Below are 13,726 nucleotides of genomic sequence, written 5' to 3' on the forward strand. Positions count from 1 at the left end.
CCTCATCAGCCTCAGCGGAAAGAAGCTTTTCAAAGGTATAATAATTACATTACATTTTTTTCTGTAAACTAATTATGTTTGAATTCTAACTTTGTTGCATTTAGGTTAAATTGATCAAAACTAGACTTAGGTCGACAATGTCCCAACAAAGATTGGAGAGTTTAATGTTTATATCTTGTGAAAGAGACATACCCATTGATATAAATGAAGTTATAAATAAATTTGGATTGTCATCAAGTGTATTGAAAAAAGAATAAATGTTTGGATAATTTTTTTAATTGGTAGGATGCTAGCCGCCCAATTGTACATTCAATGATTTATTAATAAAGCAGTATTTATATAATTAATACAAATTATTTTTATTGTAGTACCCGTAAGATGCATTTTTAAAAAGCTAAATTTGATATAGAAATATAATAGGGGGTGTGGAGGGTGTAGCCTCCCACGGCTCTGTGCAAATAATTTATATATTATTAGGTACATTAGGTACATTAGGTGGGTGGTGTGTACTGCTACTAACATTTTTTGTCTCACTGTCGAAAAAGTTGGCGCCGCCACTGATTAGACAGACTATAGATAATGATCTAGGACCTTTGCCAGCTAAAAAACAAAAAGTGACTGATTATTATACCTACTATATATTATTTAACATTATTAACATTCTTAAATTTAATTTAATAGTTACACCTTATAACACCACCAAATTCATTATATAATAAAATTTCAAAAAATATTTCATCGTTGATTATCCCAAATAATTGGTTTGCTAGCTTAGCGCTGTGTACACCCAATATTTTGGTGCCTACGTTTCATAAATTAAGGTTATTTAAAAAAAAATATAAAGTATCAATCGAAAAACAACGTATCATTACTGAAGGTAATATTATTCTATTATAACATATCAAACACTTCATGTTTTAATATTCATTCATACTATTCTATTTTAGATTCTAAATTAATAATATATGTAAACGGGAAAAAATTGGCTTTATTGGAAATTGGGTTAAGTGATAATATTATAAAAACTGAAAATGATGTAGAGAATTTTTTAAATATTTTTGATGAAATTAAGTGTTGTAACGGAGTGACACCTTCAAAGGCATTGTTTAATAAAGTATCCGTAATCAGCAAAAATATTATTGAATCTGATGGTCAATGGAGGCACAAAAATTGTTCAACAATACTCAAAGATGATGATGGGTAAATTAAATACCAAATATATCATTGGATGAAATGTATCTTTGTGTTAATATGTAGTATTTTATTTTCTAGTGATTGTAATAATTGTATTTGGTGCAAACGTCTATTATTTTCAATGCAAAAAAAAGAATCGAGGATAAATGCAAAAAAAAATATCAGGACATATTTCCCCCCCCCCCCCCAAAAAAAAAAAAGAAAAGCTTTGCAAAGAATTCAAAATTTAAAACAAATTATTAAAAAAAAACATTTTCGGGCCACTAAAAAAATTAATAAATTAGAAAACGATTTAAACAGTGTTCAAAATAAGATGAGAGATATTGATCAATTGACACTAAATAACATTTTTGAAAATTCAGATATTTCTAAATGGCAGTCTGAATTAATAAAAGAAATTGTTATGGCAGCAAAGGTAAAAAATATAAAGAGTCGAAGATACAGCGAAAATTGGATGTTATTATGCATGATATTTCAAATAAGGTATACAATTAATAAAATTAATCTAATTGATACTTTATTTAAATTATTATTAATAAACTATAATATGGTAATTGATTAACATAGGTCTCTAGGTGGTTATTCATTTCTAAGGGAGCAAAACATATTACCTATACCATGCATAAATACACTTCGAAAGCATTTGTTGGCAGTTAAAATTGGTTGTGGGTTTGATGAAGATTTTTTCAAACTCTTAAAAAAAAAATTTAGCAATAAACCTGAATATGAAAAAAAAGTAATTTTAGTGTTTGATGAAATTTTCTTAAGAGAAGGTTTGGGTGTTAATACCAGAAGTTTAACTTATAATGGGTTACAAGATTTTGGAGATGGATTCGATGTTAAAACGTCTGAGAAGGCTAATCATGGATTGGTATTAATGATACAGAGTTTGGCAGTAAGCTTACATCAACCTATAGCAGTTTTTGCTTCCAAGGGATCAGTAAAAGGTAAATTTAGAATTAAATAAAATAAAAATATTTCATATAATATAGGTAGTGCATATTTGCATAAATATGAATTGTAATTTAAATAGGAGTTGATCTTGCAAAAATTATAATCAAAACTATACTTTTACTTGAAAATGCTGGTGTTCAAGTTCTTGGTATAACTAGTGATGGGGCATCCACAAATCGGACAATGTGGAATATATTAGGTATTAGCGCAAAGATTGATAAAGTTCAAAATTCGTTTGAAAATCATTTTGATGCTAATAGAAAAGTATTTATTTTTTCTGACGCCCCTCATCTAATTAAAACCATCAGAAATAGATTACATTCAAAAAAGACATTGAAAGTAAGATTTAATATACGTGTATAAGTGTATATATGTAATATATATAATATTATATTATACACAATAACTGCAAGTTATACATTTTCTATATTTAGGTCAATCCCCAAGATGGTTATGTTAAATGTCAAATTTATGAAAATTTATTTATGCACTAGCTGACCCCGTGCACTTCGTTGCCCGTTAAAAATGCAAATTCTATATAATATGATTCGAATTTTGATTAATTTGTTATTTACTATTCGGTTTAACGGTGTTCAAAACTTTTAATTTTGACATTTTCATTGACTGTTTTGATTCTCAAAAATTTTGTGAAAGCACCACTTTAATATGCGAATTTTGTAAAATGCTTTCTTATTACACACTAAATTTGTGATACGATTTTACGAATGTACCGTGTAAATTGTAAGCATCGATCTATCATTGTTCAGGCTCTACGTTTATCAGTCAGTGAGTTACTCAAGTCATAATATTATAGTCATTCTGCTTACCGTTGCCGTGAGACTCTCTTATGATTATGAGAGCAGTATATTATCATGTAGGCAATCCACACGTGGTGGATTGCGGACCCCGCGAGATGTGTATAAGAAGTTTATAATTTCTAACACTTAAGTTTCAAAGTTATATCATTTTTTTTTTTTTTTTTACTACAGTGGGTAAAATACAATAATGTGCCATCTCGTGGTTTTTGTATTGTTGCCTGTTGGTAAAACAATAAAACTTAGTATAACTTGTTATGTTAGTCTATTGCTGTGAATTTGAAATTTACTGTGGACATTGACTTATTTTGCTAATTCTTTTTTTTGTTGATATGAGTAGGATATAAATAGCGGTTCTGCTGCCCCACGCACCTCCCCCCCTCCTTGTCTCGTCCTTCTACTATGTCATGTCTCGTCCTTCCCCCCCAACCCGCCCTCGTCTCGTCCTTCCCCACCACCCCGTCATCGTCTCGTCCTTCTACACCGTCATGTCTCGTCCTTCTGCCCCGTCGCCGTATGGATCGTCCTTCCCCCCACGCACATCTCCACCCTCACCTCCACCTGTTGTCATATATATAATTGTACATAGCATATTATTGTACATGGCATATTATTGTACACAGCATATTATTGTACACATATATGATTTTTACATGCAATCTGTATATATTAAAGCCCTTATCCCTACCTAATAATTTTTACCCCCACCTAATAATGTATCGAATTTAACAAACACTTGCCCCTGCACGTGCAGACCATCATTCAGTCTATCTTCAGCCTTATACTATTTAACACTTGCACTTCGCGACCGTCCTTTAAGTCTTTTTTCAGTGTTTATTATTTTTATAAGTGATTTAATATGGCTGGCTCAATCGCTGATAACACTACCTTCTACAAAAAGAAGACATATACTTATGTACCACCGTCACCACCAGCTGAACTCATTGATTCTTTAAGCTATACAATCGACTTTGCAGCCCGTAAGTTTTTACAAATCGGTATTGATCCTAGTGAAAAATTTCAAGTCGTTGTTCATGTGTTAACTTCTTCTCGGTATGTGCTTATTACTGTTGATCTTATGAAAAAAATATTCTCATATATGGGAAATATATTATCGTTCATATTAGCCACACCACATAAGTATAACTGTATAAGTGAATAATATTTTATGAAGATGAAAAAAATAAACTATCGAGTATGATGTACAGCGGAGAAAATGTGCTAGTTATGGAAGCAAAAAATCGTGAGGGCTGCAGAGTGTTGTTGAATTGGGCGGACCTTATGCGTCTACAATATCTTGAAAAATGTATATTCGAGACCATCGTGCGAAAAGAAGTATTTGCCGTTCCGTTAGTTATGAAACAATATGATGAGATTGTTCAGTACATAGACAAGAAATGCGCTCAACAAAAATCATCGCCGAATAATGTTCATGATATGGCAATTTTCATTAAGAACATACAAGTCGATGGAGTAGTTAAATCTATACCAAACTTCAGTAATCAAATACAGATGTGTGCAGCTGAACAATTATCCGAATCTTTGCTGAACCAGAGAGCGAACAACTCACACGAGGTAATTAAAAAAATATATTATACCTTAAATAACAATATTTAATAATTTTTTTTTTTTTAGTTTTTTAATAAAACGAGGATTATTTCACCTATCTCATCGCCTACACCTATGTCGCCACCTGTTTTGTTGTCACCGCCGCCATCACCGATTTTTGCAATAAAATCATCAGTTGATGAAAACGATGGACCGTCATTTTTCAATATGCAACCATTATCGGAAACGGGTGACTTCGATTCCGCCGTATCGGAATTGCATTTAGTAAGACGTAAACTATTTTAATTTTGTGTTATTTGTGTAAAATAAAAAAACATTATATATATATAAAAAAAAGTTTTTTCATTTATTAATATTAAGTTTTACAATACAATAAGATATTTATTTACAATAAAATAAAATAAAAATAAAAAAATAAAATTATTATTGATATTAAGTTTTACAATAAAATAATTATTAATATTAAGTTTTGCAATAAATATTTACAAGGTTCTTTAATATTTATAATAAAAAAAAATATATATTTACAAGGTTCTCACTTCACCATTAAATGGATTATAAGTTATAATTTGGTCATGTAATATTAAAAAATAAGCTGAAGTGGAAGCAGGAAACGGTGTATCGGTTTCATTTTCAATCCTGAGGTCGACAGTTGGCGTTTTTACGTTATCGTTCTGTCTGCTCATGTCAACAATTATAATCGGAGATAGATTTTTGAAATCAGATCTGGACAACAGATGTGTAACATTATCATGTCCATAGTAAGATTTTTGAAACTCAGTGTATGCGTGGTATAATGTACCAATCTTATTCTTGGTAAAGTCGCATTGGAAATCTTCATAGGGAAATACTCCAGCGTTTAAATAAACTTTCAAGTTTTTAATTTTACAATGGTCAAAAAATGCCATTGATTTATTTGAGCTATTTTTCCTATCAGTTTGAAATCCAATGATGACATATCGCGGTTTTTCCAATTTGTTGGATGTTTTTACTTTCCAAGAATGCGATGTGTTTTGAGGTAGAAATGGATACTCACACAACTCCCACGATCTAAACGCACAAGTTAGGGGCTTTTGATTGTTTACAACTTTCAACAATTTAATTTTTTCTTTATCACTGACTTTTACTATAGGCATTCTCCACAATATTTTTGTTATGTTTATTTTAACGTCTTTTAGTTTAGATGCGTCTGTGACAACTTTATTGTTTTTGTACTGCTTGATAGCATTTATATCTATCGAAGCTCTATTTAATATAAGTTGTTGATTGCAGTTTATTAAAATACGTTTATAATCTTCGTAAAAACCAAACAAATCTTTAAGATTAATACAAACGTTAAACATATCACCTTCAATAAAATCTATTTCCAATGTCATTATCCCAAGCAGCGTTATGATGTGATGTAATATTCGATTTATTATAAGAGCAATATCCTTTTAATGTGGTTGTTATACCTGGATTAGCGAGTTTTTGAATTTGAATACCGTTTATTTCGTATTTCATTTCGGAGAAAAGAAATGCAAGTCCGTTGTTTATAAATCGAATGTCGTCAGTTATTTCTGCAGGTTTGGTTATTGTTCCTTCGATGTAAATATAACTCTCACACGGTAGAGTATAAGACTCTGTGTTATGTAAAGCGATACGCACTTCATCGTTATTGGAGAGGGCTGACGTAGAATAAGGTAAAAACGAGTGATATTCAATTTGAGTTATTCTGCAATCATCGGTGTATCCAGCCGTGACATCTAAATACACATCGTCCATATTAAATAGCGTTTAACGAACGTAAAAAAGCTAAATTTTTTGCTGTTAGACAATGTCGAAGCCCTCTGTGTTTCGAATTTTTCTTTAGAGTTGTTGTCTTGTTAGTGTTATTAACACGACTAACGGCATAGACGTGGCCAGACTTTCTTGTCAAGTGTTGCTAAACTGTCACAAAAGTTAAAAAGTTCCAAAAATTAAAAATTTTATTTAATGAGTTGTTTATTTTATCAATTAGATATTTTTACAGAGTAGTAAATGGTAATTTATATTATATTTCTTACATTATAACTACCTAATTAAAAATATTAAAGAAACTAATTAAATCAAACATATAAAACATTGTAAATTATACATTAAAAATATAAAATAATACAATATCAAACGTCTGCTGTGAGGAATGATATTTTTGAACTCATCAATTATATTATCATAGTCAAGTTCTGATAATAGTTCTTTCTCGACAAACATCAGTAATAACGCTTCAAGTCTATTTTGTGTCATAGTATTGCGAAGTTTTGACTTGACAATAGAGAGTTTAGAAAATGACCTTTCACAAGAACATGACGTGACTGGAATGACCAAAAATGTCATTAAAACATCATAAAAATGTGAAAAAATGTTTTTTCGATCTAACTGCTGTAACCAATCTAACCATTGATCAATATTTGTTGTAGAAGATCCACTAGGAATGTCAGTAAATCCTTTAAGAAATTTAATTTCCTGTTCTAGTTTATCCATGTCAATTGTAAATACTTTATTGAGTAGTTTAATATTGTCAACTGTTGGACTAAGTTGCAAAACATTACCGACAGAAGAAATAATACCTAAAGTTTCTTGACTAAACCTATCATTTAGCCCACTTATCATATTATCAAGTGCTACATTAAAACAGTTAATTTTTATTTCTTGTTCCATAGTTTCATGAAATATTTGAGATGAGCTATTTTTACTATCCAACAGACAATATAGATAATTATACGGTAATATAATAACGTTGCAAATGAAACTTTAGTTTTTGCATTTACCGGATGTATAATATTCCGTAAAACTATTTTATCGGAATATTGTAAGTTGTAACCATGAGGAAATTCTGCAGCGGAAAACGTTTTGCAGAACGAACGCTAACGTTTGAAACGTTGAAAACGTAGAAATTCGCGAGCGCTTGGTTTAGTGCGGCATTATGTTTAACAGTGGTCGTGGTGTAAGACATAAAAAAAAATTAATCGTGATAAGATGTGATACTAACTCAAATTATATAATCAATTTTTATTTGTGATAGTAACATATAATAATTAATATTATAATTATTATTTTTATTAAAATTTTGATTTATTAATTGATTAATTATTTTGTAATTAATAATACATTATTATTCCTTTTATAATGAATACTTTTATATATTCTGAGCTTTTAAGGCCCAATACTATAAACCATTTTCTTAATGAAATTCTTGTAGCCATTGATATAGGTAAAAATTGTTGGTTGTTATTTATTGTTACTATCCTCGTGTAAGTTATTTTTCATCTTTTCACTCAATGATTGACTTTTTTTCAATTTCTATTTAGATGATGATGATGATAATGATGACGATGTCTATGAAAATATATTCTGTGGTGAAAAAATAGTCATACCAAAAGTGACAAAGTATGCTCAAAATGTAGTTGCCATTTTAAATGTTAAGATTTTAAATGTCATTTTCGATTAAATCGATCATCATTTGAAGTAATTAATAAAAAATGAATAATTTTAAAAAAAGAAATGTTTAGAATTTAATAGGTAGTAAATGATTTTTTTGTTTTTATAGGTGTTGTTTAAAGAGATCAGTATAGAATATAATTTAAGTGGAGAAAATATGGTTGGTGAAAAAAGTAAAACAGTTGAGAATAATATTTTATTAAGTATATGGTACATGGCCAATTTAGAGACATACAGGTAAAATAAAAAAAATAGTTCTTAAAAATTTAAAAATGATCTATAAATTAAAAGTAAAATTTGGATATTTCACTGTATTCATAAATTATCCATAACTATTTTAAAGTGCTTAGCCACAAACAAATGTACAGGAGATAGAAACCGTCAATTTCAATTTCAAATTTGAAAAACAATTATTTGGATGAATATTTTTTTTAAAGGAATATGTGTATATTCTTAAATGTTATCCTCAATTGGCACATACCTAATATAAACAAATAAGTTAAAATAATGTAGTATATTGTGTTATACATGGATATATGTATTTAAATAATTATTAGATATAGGTACTTAGTAATAATTAATAAAAAAAAAAATATTAATTTTAGACCTGCAAGTTGGTTTTTAAAACTAACCCACCTATAATTTGCTTTTCTTTGTAATATACTGGAATTTGTTATGTATGATTTTATAACTGTAGACAACTTGGTGATCGATTTGATGTGTCAAAAAGCAATGCACACGGTATTGTCAGAAAATTTATTTCCATTGTGGAAGTCCATAAACATAAGTTTATAAAATGGCCTCGGGGAAATGCTATACATCAAACTCTTCAAGATTTTAAACACCTTAGACCAAAGGCTTTCCCTGGTGCTTTCATGGCCTTGGATGGATGTCATATTAAAGTTCCTGCTCCCTGGAATAAACGTACACGGATGAGGCATATTGATCAACGTTGCTATATCAACCGCAAACATGTAGCTTCTGTAGTTTTACAGGTTGGTCATTAGAATAAAAAAGTTGAAAACTATCACTTGAGTTGATTCTTATACATTTTATTCTTAACAGGGAATATGTGATAGCAATCAAAAATTTACCAATATTTTTGCGGGTTGGCCTGGTGCATCACATGATGCCAGGATTTTTAGAAAAAGTAGCATAGGTGTTGCTCTAAATGGTCCACTGCAGAATTTAGTTCCAGAAAATTGTTACATCTTAGCAGATTCTGCATATCCATTATCGAATAATGTAATGGTTCCATATCGTGACAATGGTGCATTAACACCTGAAAAGCATAATTTTAATCGTACCCTCAGTTCATCTAGAGTAGTGATTGAATTAACATTTGGAAAGTTGTTAGGACGATTCAGGTGGTTTAAGTATGTATATTTAGAAATATTAGGTAAATATTGATATTTAACACTGTACCACTCACTATTGCTGCCATATACTCACCCCCTAAACATATCGTTACTGACATACAATTATCTGACCACTTTAGCACTTGATTTAAATTCTGATCACTCATCATTGTTCCTAACTCTCATGCTTCCCCAACTTATAAAGAATCCAACAAACTATTTAATAAATTCACAGAACATTCTAAGTTTATTGAACTAGTTGATAAAGAAATAAATTTAAACATTAAACTAAAAACAACCGACGACATAGATTTTGCGATCCATAGATAAATGAAATATAAATATTAAATGAAATATACTTAACACTGTAATGTATATGACGGATAATAATATTATTTAAGTGTACAATATGTTTGGTTATACAAATGATTTCAATTATTTTATTATAACCCATGTTTCTAATTAATTTTTACATTTTGTAGGTACCTTGAAGTTTACAACAAAGATTTTTGTGGTGCTTTTATTTCAGCCGCATGCTGTTTGCACAACATATGTATGGACCAAAATGATCAAATTTACTGTACAGATTATACTTCTCAAAATCAAGAATCCAATTTTAATATTTCTGAAATTAATCTAAACGCAACTAATAAAAGAGATGAAATTTGTAATGAATTATCTAGAAATATATAAATAAAATAGTTAAATAAGTTTAATAGTTTATTAAATAATTACAATTTAAATAAATATAATAGTAGATTAAGAACAAAATAAAATATTCATAACAAAAGTAATAACTTAAAATTAAAAATGATTGTAGTTTTCAGTTTTTGAAAATACATAAACAAATCAGCCCTGATAGTTTAATAGTTAATAAAATGATTAAAATTTAAATAAATATAATAGTAGATTAAAAACAAATAAAATATTTATAACAAACGTAATAACTTAAAATTAAAAATTATTGTAGTTTTCAGTCTTTGAAATTACATAAACAAATCAGCCCTGATAGTTTAATGGTTATTTTTAAGTAAAAGCTTCTCTAACAACTCAACCTTTCTTTTTTCTATTTCATTTGCCTCGGTTAACTTAATTAAAAGGTTTTCATGGATAGTTATTTTCTTTTCATCTCTGGTTGCCCTGAAAATTAAGTTAAAATTAATCTATAAAATCTGGCAATACGAAAAAACGTGTTTTGGTCGAGCGATCGGTTCAAACTTATTCTGAATAGAGTATAGTCAGTATGAAAATAGAACAAATTAAATGTACATTATAAAATATAAATGTATGTAATATTCAACAGTGCAAACATGAAAAAAAAAGGTCTATTCAAATAAATAAATTTTTTAATTACAAACCTTTCCTCCATAAGTCTTAACATCTTTTGTTTTCCACGACCACTCTCCGAGACCTTGGGCGATTTTCTTTTGGGACATGTTGTAGTATTTGACACTGGTGAACCAAATGATGTAGAAGACAAGCATTCTAAAAATATTGTGTAATATAGTATTAAATATCTATAAGTAGGTACATTTCTACATTTAACCCGCAGTTGGTATCGCTATGCAAAGTCCATATGTGGCTCTCAAAATACTAACGAGGTGAGCGCCGAGCTCACATCGCGACCACTGACGGGTTAACATATTAAATAATAGTTACCTTTTGGTGGAGAAACATTTGATGTAGACCCTAAGAACTCATTCAATATGTCATAATATTTCCATGTTTGACAGCCTTTACCAGTAACTTTTTTTGATGAATTATCGTGTACTTTGTTAAATTGAAATTTCAATCCACGCCACTTATTGCTACACACGTTAGCATTAAAGCAATAATTTTTTTTTTCATTTCTGAAGAGATGTCTTCCCACAGTCTGTTTTTGTTCCTAGCTGATGCAAAATATTTGTCTTTGTCTCTTCTAAGCTCGATCAAAAGTTTAATAGCTGAATCATTCCACACACTTATGAAACCTTCAGACATTTCTTCTATTTCTTCAGACTGATGATCTACAACACTTTGTTCGTCATTGCCAATATCTTCAAATAGAGATCGACACAAAGACTTTTTTTTGGGCTCTGAGATGATTTTGTTTTTAACAATTACTTCCTCAATACAGTTTCTTGTTATAAAATCTGTATTATTCGTAATTATCATTTGACTGTGTGGGTTGGCATTTGCGTGTTTAACAAAAGATATATTTCGAGACATATTAGTTAATAGGTAACAGTTAAAATGTACTAAAATATAATAATGTACTAAAACAAATATACTTTATACTAACAAACTTAGTCCAAAATCAGGAATAATAATTGTAATATAATTATAAAAATTCATTTAAAATCTTTAAAATATTTAAAATCTAAATATGAATTGTGATAACGATAACGGCAATAGTATAAACAAAAACAATCACGGTTCTGGTTACTATAACGAAACAGACCAAACGCTAGGTCATGGCGTTTGCAATGTTTGCAAACGTTTACAGTTTCGTTTAGCAACCGGACGTTCCGAATTTCTCCGTTATCAAACGTTTGCAACGTTTGCCGCTCCAGAATTTCCTCCATAACCATAGACATGCAAACAGGTTTATGGGTCTAACCTTTTTGATTCCCATCAAAAATCAATCATAAATTTGATTTTTCAATTTTACATTTTAATTACAATCATAAAATAAGTTTTAAATATGATATCGATGGTGGAAAGGCCAAGTAACGTAACCCTCAACTTTTTCGAAATCGAGGTTTCAACTGATAATGATAAAACACATGTAAATACACGTTTTTAACCAAGTAATATAACCCTCAAAACATTTTTTCCTGTTGTAAATTCAGGTTTTAATCATTTATGATTAGTGTAACCCACAAGGGAACATAATGTCAAGTAATGTAAGCCACAACGTAACCCACAATAATTGTTAACGACTCCAGTCAATTGTTGTAACCCTCACTGTAACCATCATTATTTTATTTGTTTTACAATACATTGATGCCAACTAACGTAACCCTCTTACGATAATAGTATTATTATCTGCTACTAAATATAAAATTTCTTATTTAATATCAGATCCTACTATTATTACTAGTGGTTGCAAAGTGATTCCCAAACGAGCATACTTCTCTTTACGCCTTGTAATAGTTTCCTTAACTTCAGAATGCGACCTTAAATGAGTGATAAAACTATCTCTGACTTCAACTTTTGAAGGTCTACAGGCAGGTTGTCCCTTTTTTCTCTTGGTTGTTAATGGGAAAAAGAGAAATGGTAGAACAAGGAAGGCTGCCAATGATGAAGTTTCTTCACCTTCTGAAAACAAATTAATAAATGAATTACCAAAATTGTTTTTTAATTAGTATTAAAATTAAAATTACCTGATTTTCAGATTTAGATATTCATTAAAATACACTTCAATGTAGAATATTTGAGATTATCTGATATTTTTTGCCCAAGTTTAATATTTTTTCTTATATATAGGAAAATGTTCCAAAAGATTTTCTTTCTTTTTAGGATATAGAAGTCGAAGTCATTAATCAACTGCAATTTTAGTAGTGTTTATTTAAATGTTCATAATTCAAAAATCAAACTTTATCTACCAGCTAGGAGACATTTATAAGACACAATAAAATAATAATTATAACTTTATAATACTTACAAGTTAAAACCATTCGGTTTTTTCAATGCAGGAAAGTTTTTCATGTACTGCGAATGTAAAAGCTCTTTAGAATTTGAATTAAACACATTCTTAAAACGTTCTTTTCTGGTGATGGTCCAGTAATTTTCACAAGGTTCCATGGGTCAGAAGAATTATTCAGCTACTTTATTTCATCGTCAACATTTTCATTACCTGTAATTTGAAAATGAACAAAGGTAATTATATGGTTTAAGTAATAAATGACCATTAGAATGTTAAAACTCATAACATTACCTGCTGTGTCAGTTTCAGTTTGACTTAATAATGAAATCGATTCGGATATATGTCCAATAGAAGGGGAGCGTCTAGCAGCAATAATACCTGCCTTTTTATACTCTCTTCTTCTATTATTAAAACAATCAAGAAGTTTCCCTTGGCACTTTTTTTTCATCAATGGACCTGAATGAATAAAATATTGTATAATAATCATGCTAATATTAAAAAAAATACAGGCTTATATTATATATTTACCATAGTCATGTAAGATATAAAGTATGTGCTTATATGCTCTTTGGGAAAAACTTCAGTTATTTCTTAGCAAGTAAAAGTAAACGCTGCGTTTTAATAGACTTATCAGGATCGTCTAGGAGTTCTCTTCTACTATCAAATTACATAATTTTCTTCGGCCACTATTGTCTAATATACCATCTTTATTGTAAGTGGCTAACAAAGCCTTTCCCTCTGTGGTACTA

The 13,726-nt window shown here is 29.4% G+C and overlaps 3 protein-coding genes across 3 annotated transcripts; 2 read left to right on the plus strand and 1 right to left on the minus strand.

The window, feature by feature from the left end:
* The first annotated feature begins 4,117 nt into the window (after nucleotides 1–4,117).
* On the plus strand, nucleotides 4,118–4,817 carry LOC126554447 (uncharacterized). Its single transcript, XM_050209527.1, has 2 exons — nucleotides 4,118–4,538; nucleotides 4,599–4,817. Exons 1-2 carry the CDS (start codon nucleotides 4,161–4,163, stop codon nucleotides 4,815–4,817), a joined length of 597 nt encoding a protein of 198 aa, XP_050065484.1. The 5' UTR covers nucleotides 4,118–4,160.
* A 3,261-nt stretch (nucleotides 4,818–8,078) lies between these two features.
* Nucleotides 8,079–10,042, plus strand: LOC114125245 (putative nuclease HARBI1). Its single transcript, XM_050209528.1, has 4 exons — nucleotides 8,079–8,228; nucleotides 8,689–8,986; nucleotides 9,057–9,367; nucleotides 9,832–10,042. The coding sequence occupies exons 1-4, from the start codon at nucleotides 8,149–8,151 to the stop codon at nucleotides 10,040–10,042; spliced, it is 900 nt and encodes a 299-aa protein (XP_050065485.1). The 5' UTR covers nucleotides 8,079–8,148.
* A 320-nt stretch (nucleotides 10,043–10,362) lies between these two features.
* LOC114125238 (uncharacterized) lies at nucleotides 10,363–13,433 on the minus strand (the record flags this gene model as incomplete). The annotated part of the gene is made up of 5 exons (XM_050209529.1): nucleotides 10,363–10,489; nucleotides 10,708–10,834; nucleotides 11,009–11,222; nucleotides 12,429–12,649; nucleotides 13,269–13,433. Coding segments are annotated over 5 exons (854 nt in total), but the record flags the coding sequence as incomplete, so codon positions are not given.
* Nucleotides 13,434–13,726: the final 293 nt, after the last annotated feature.

This window comes from Aphis gossypii, unplaced genomic scaffold, assembly GCF_020184175.1.
Source record: "Aphis gossypii isolate Hap1 unplaced genomic scaffold, ASM2018417v2 Contig00507, whole genome shotgun sequence".
NCBI lineage: Eukaryota > Metazoa > Arthropoda > Insecta > Hemiptera > Aphididae > Aphis > Aphis gossypii.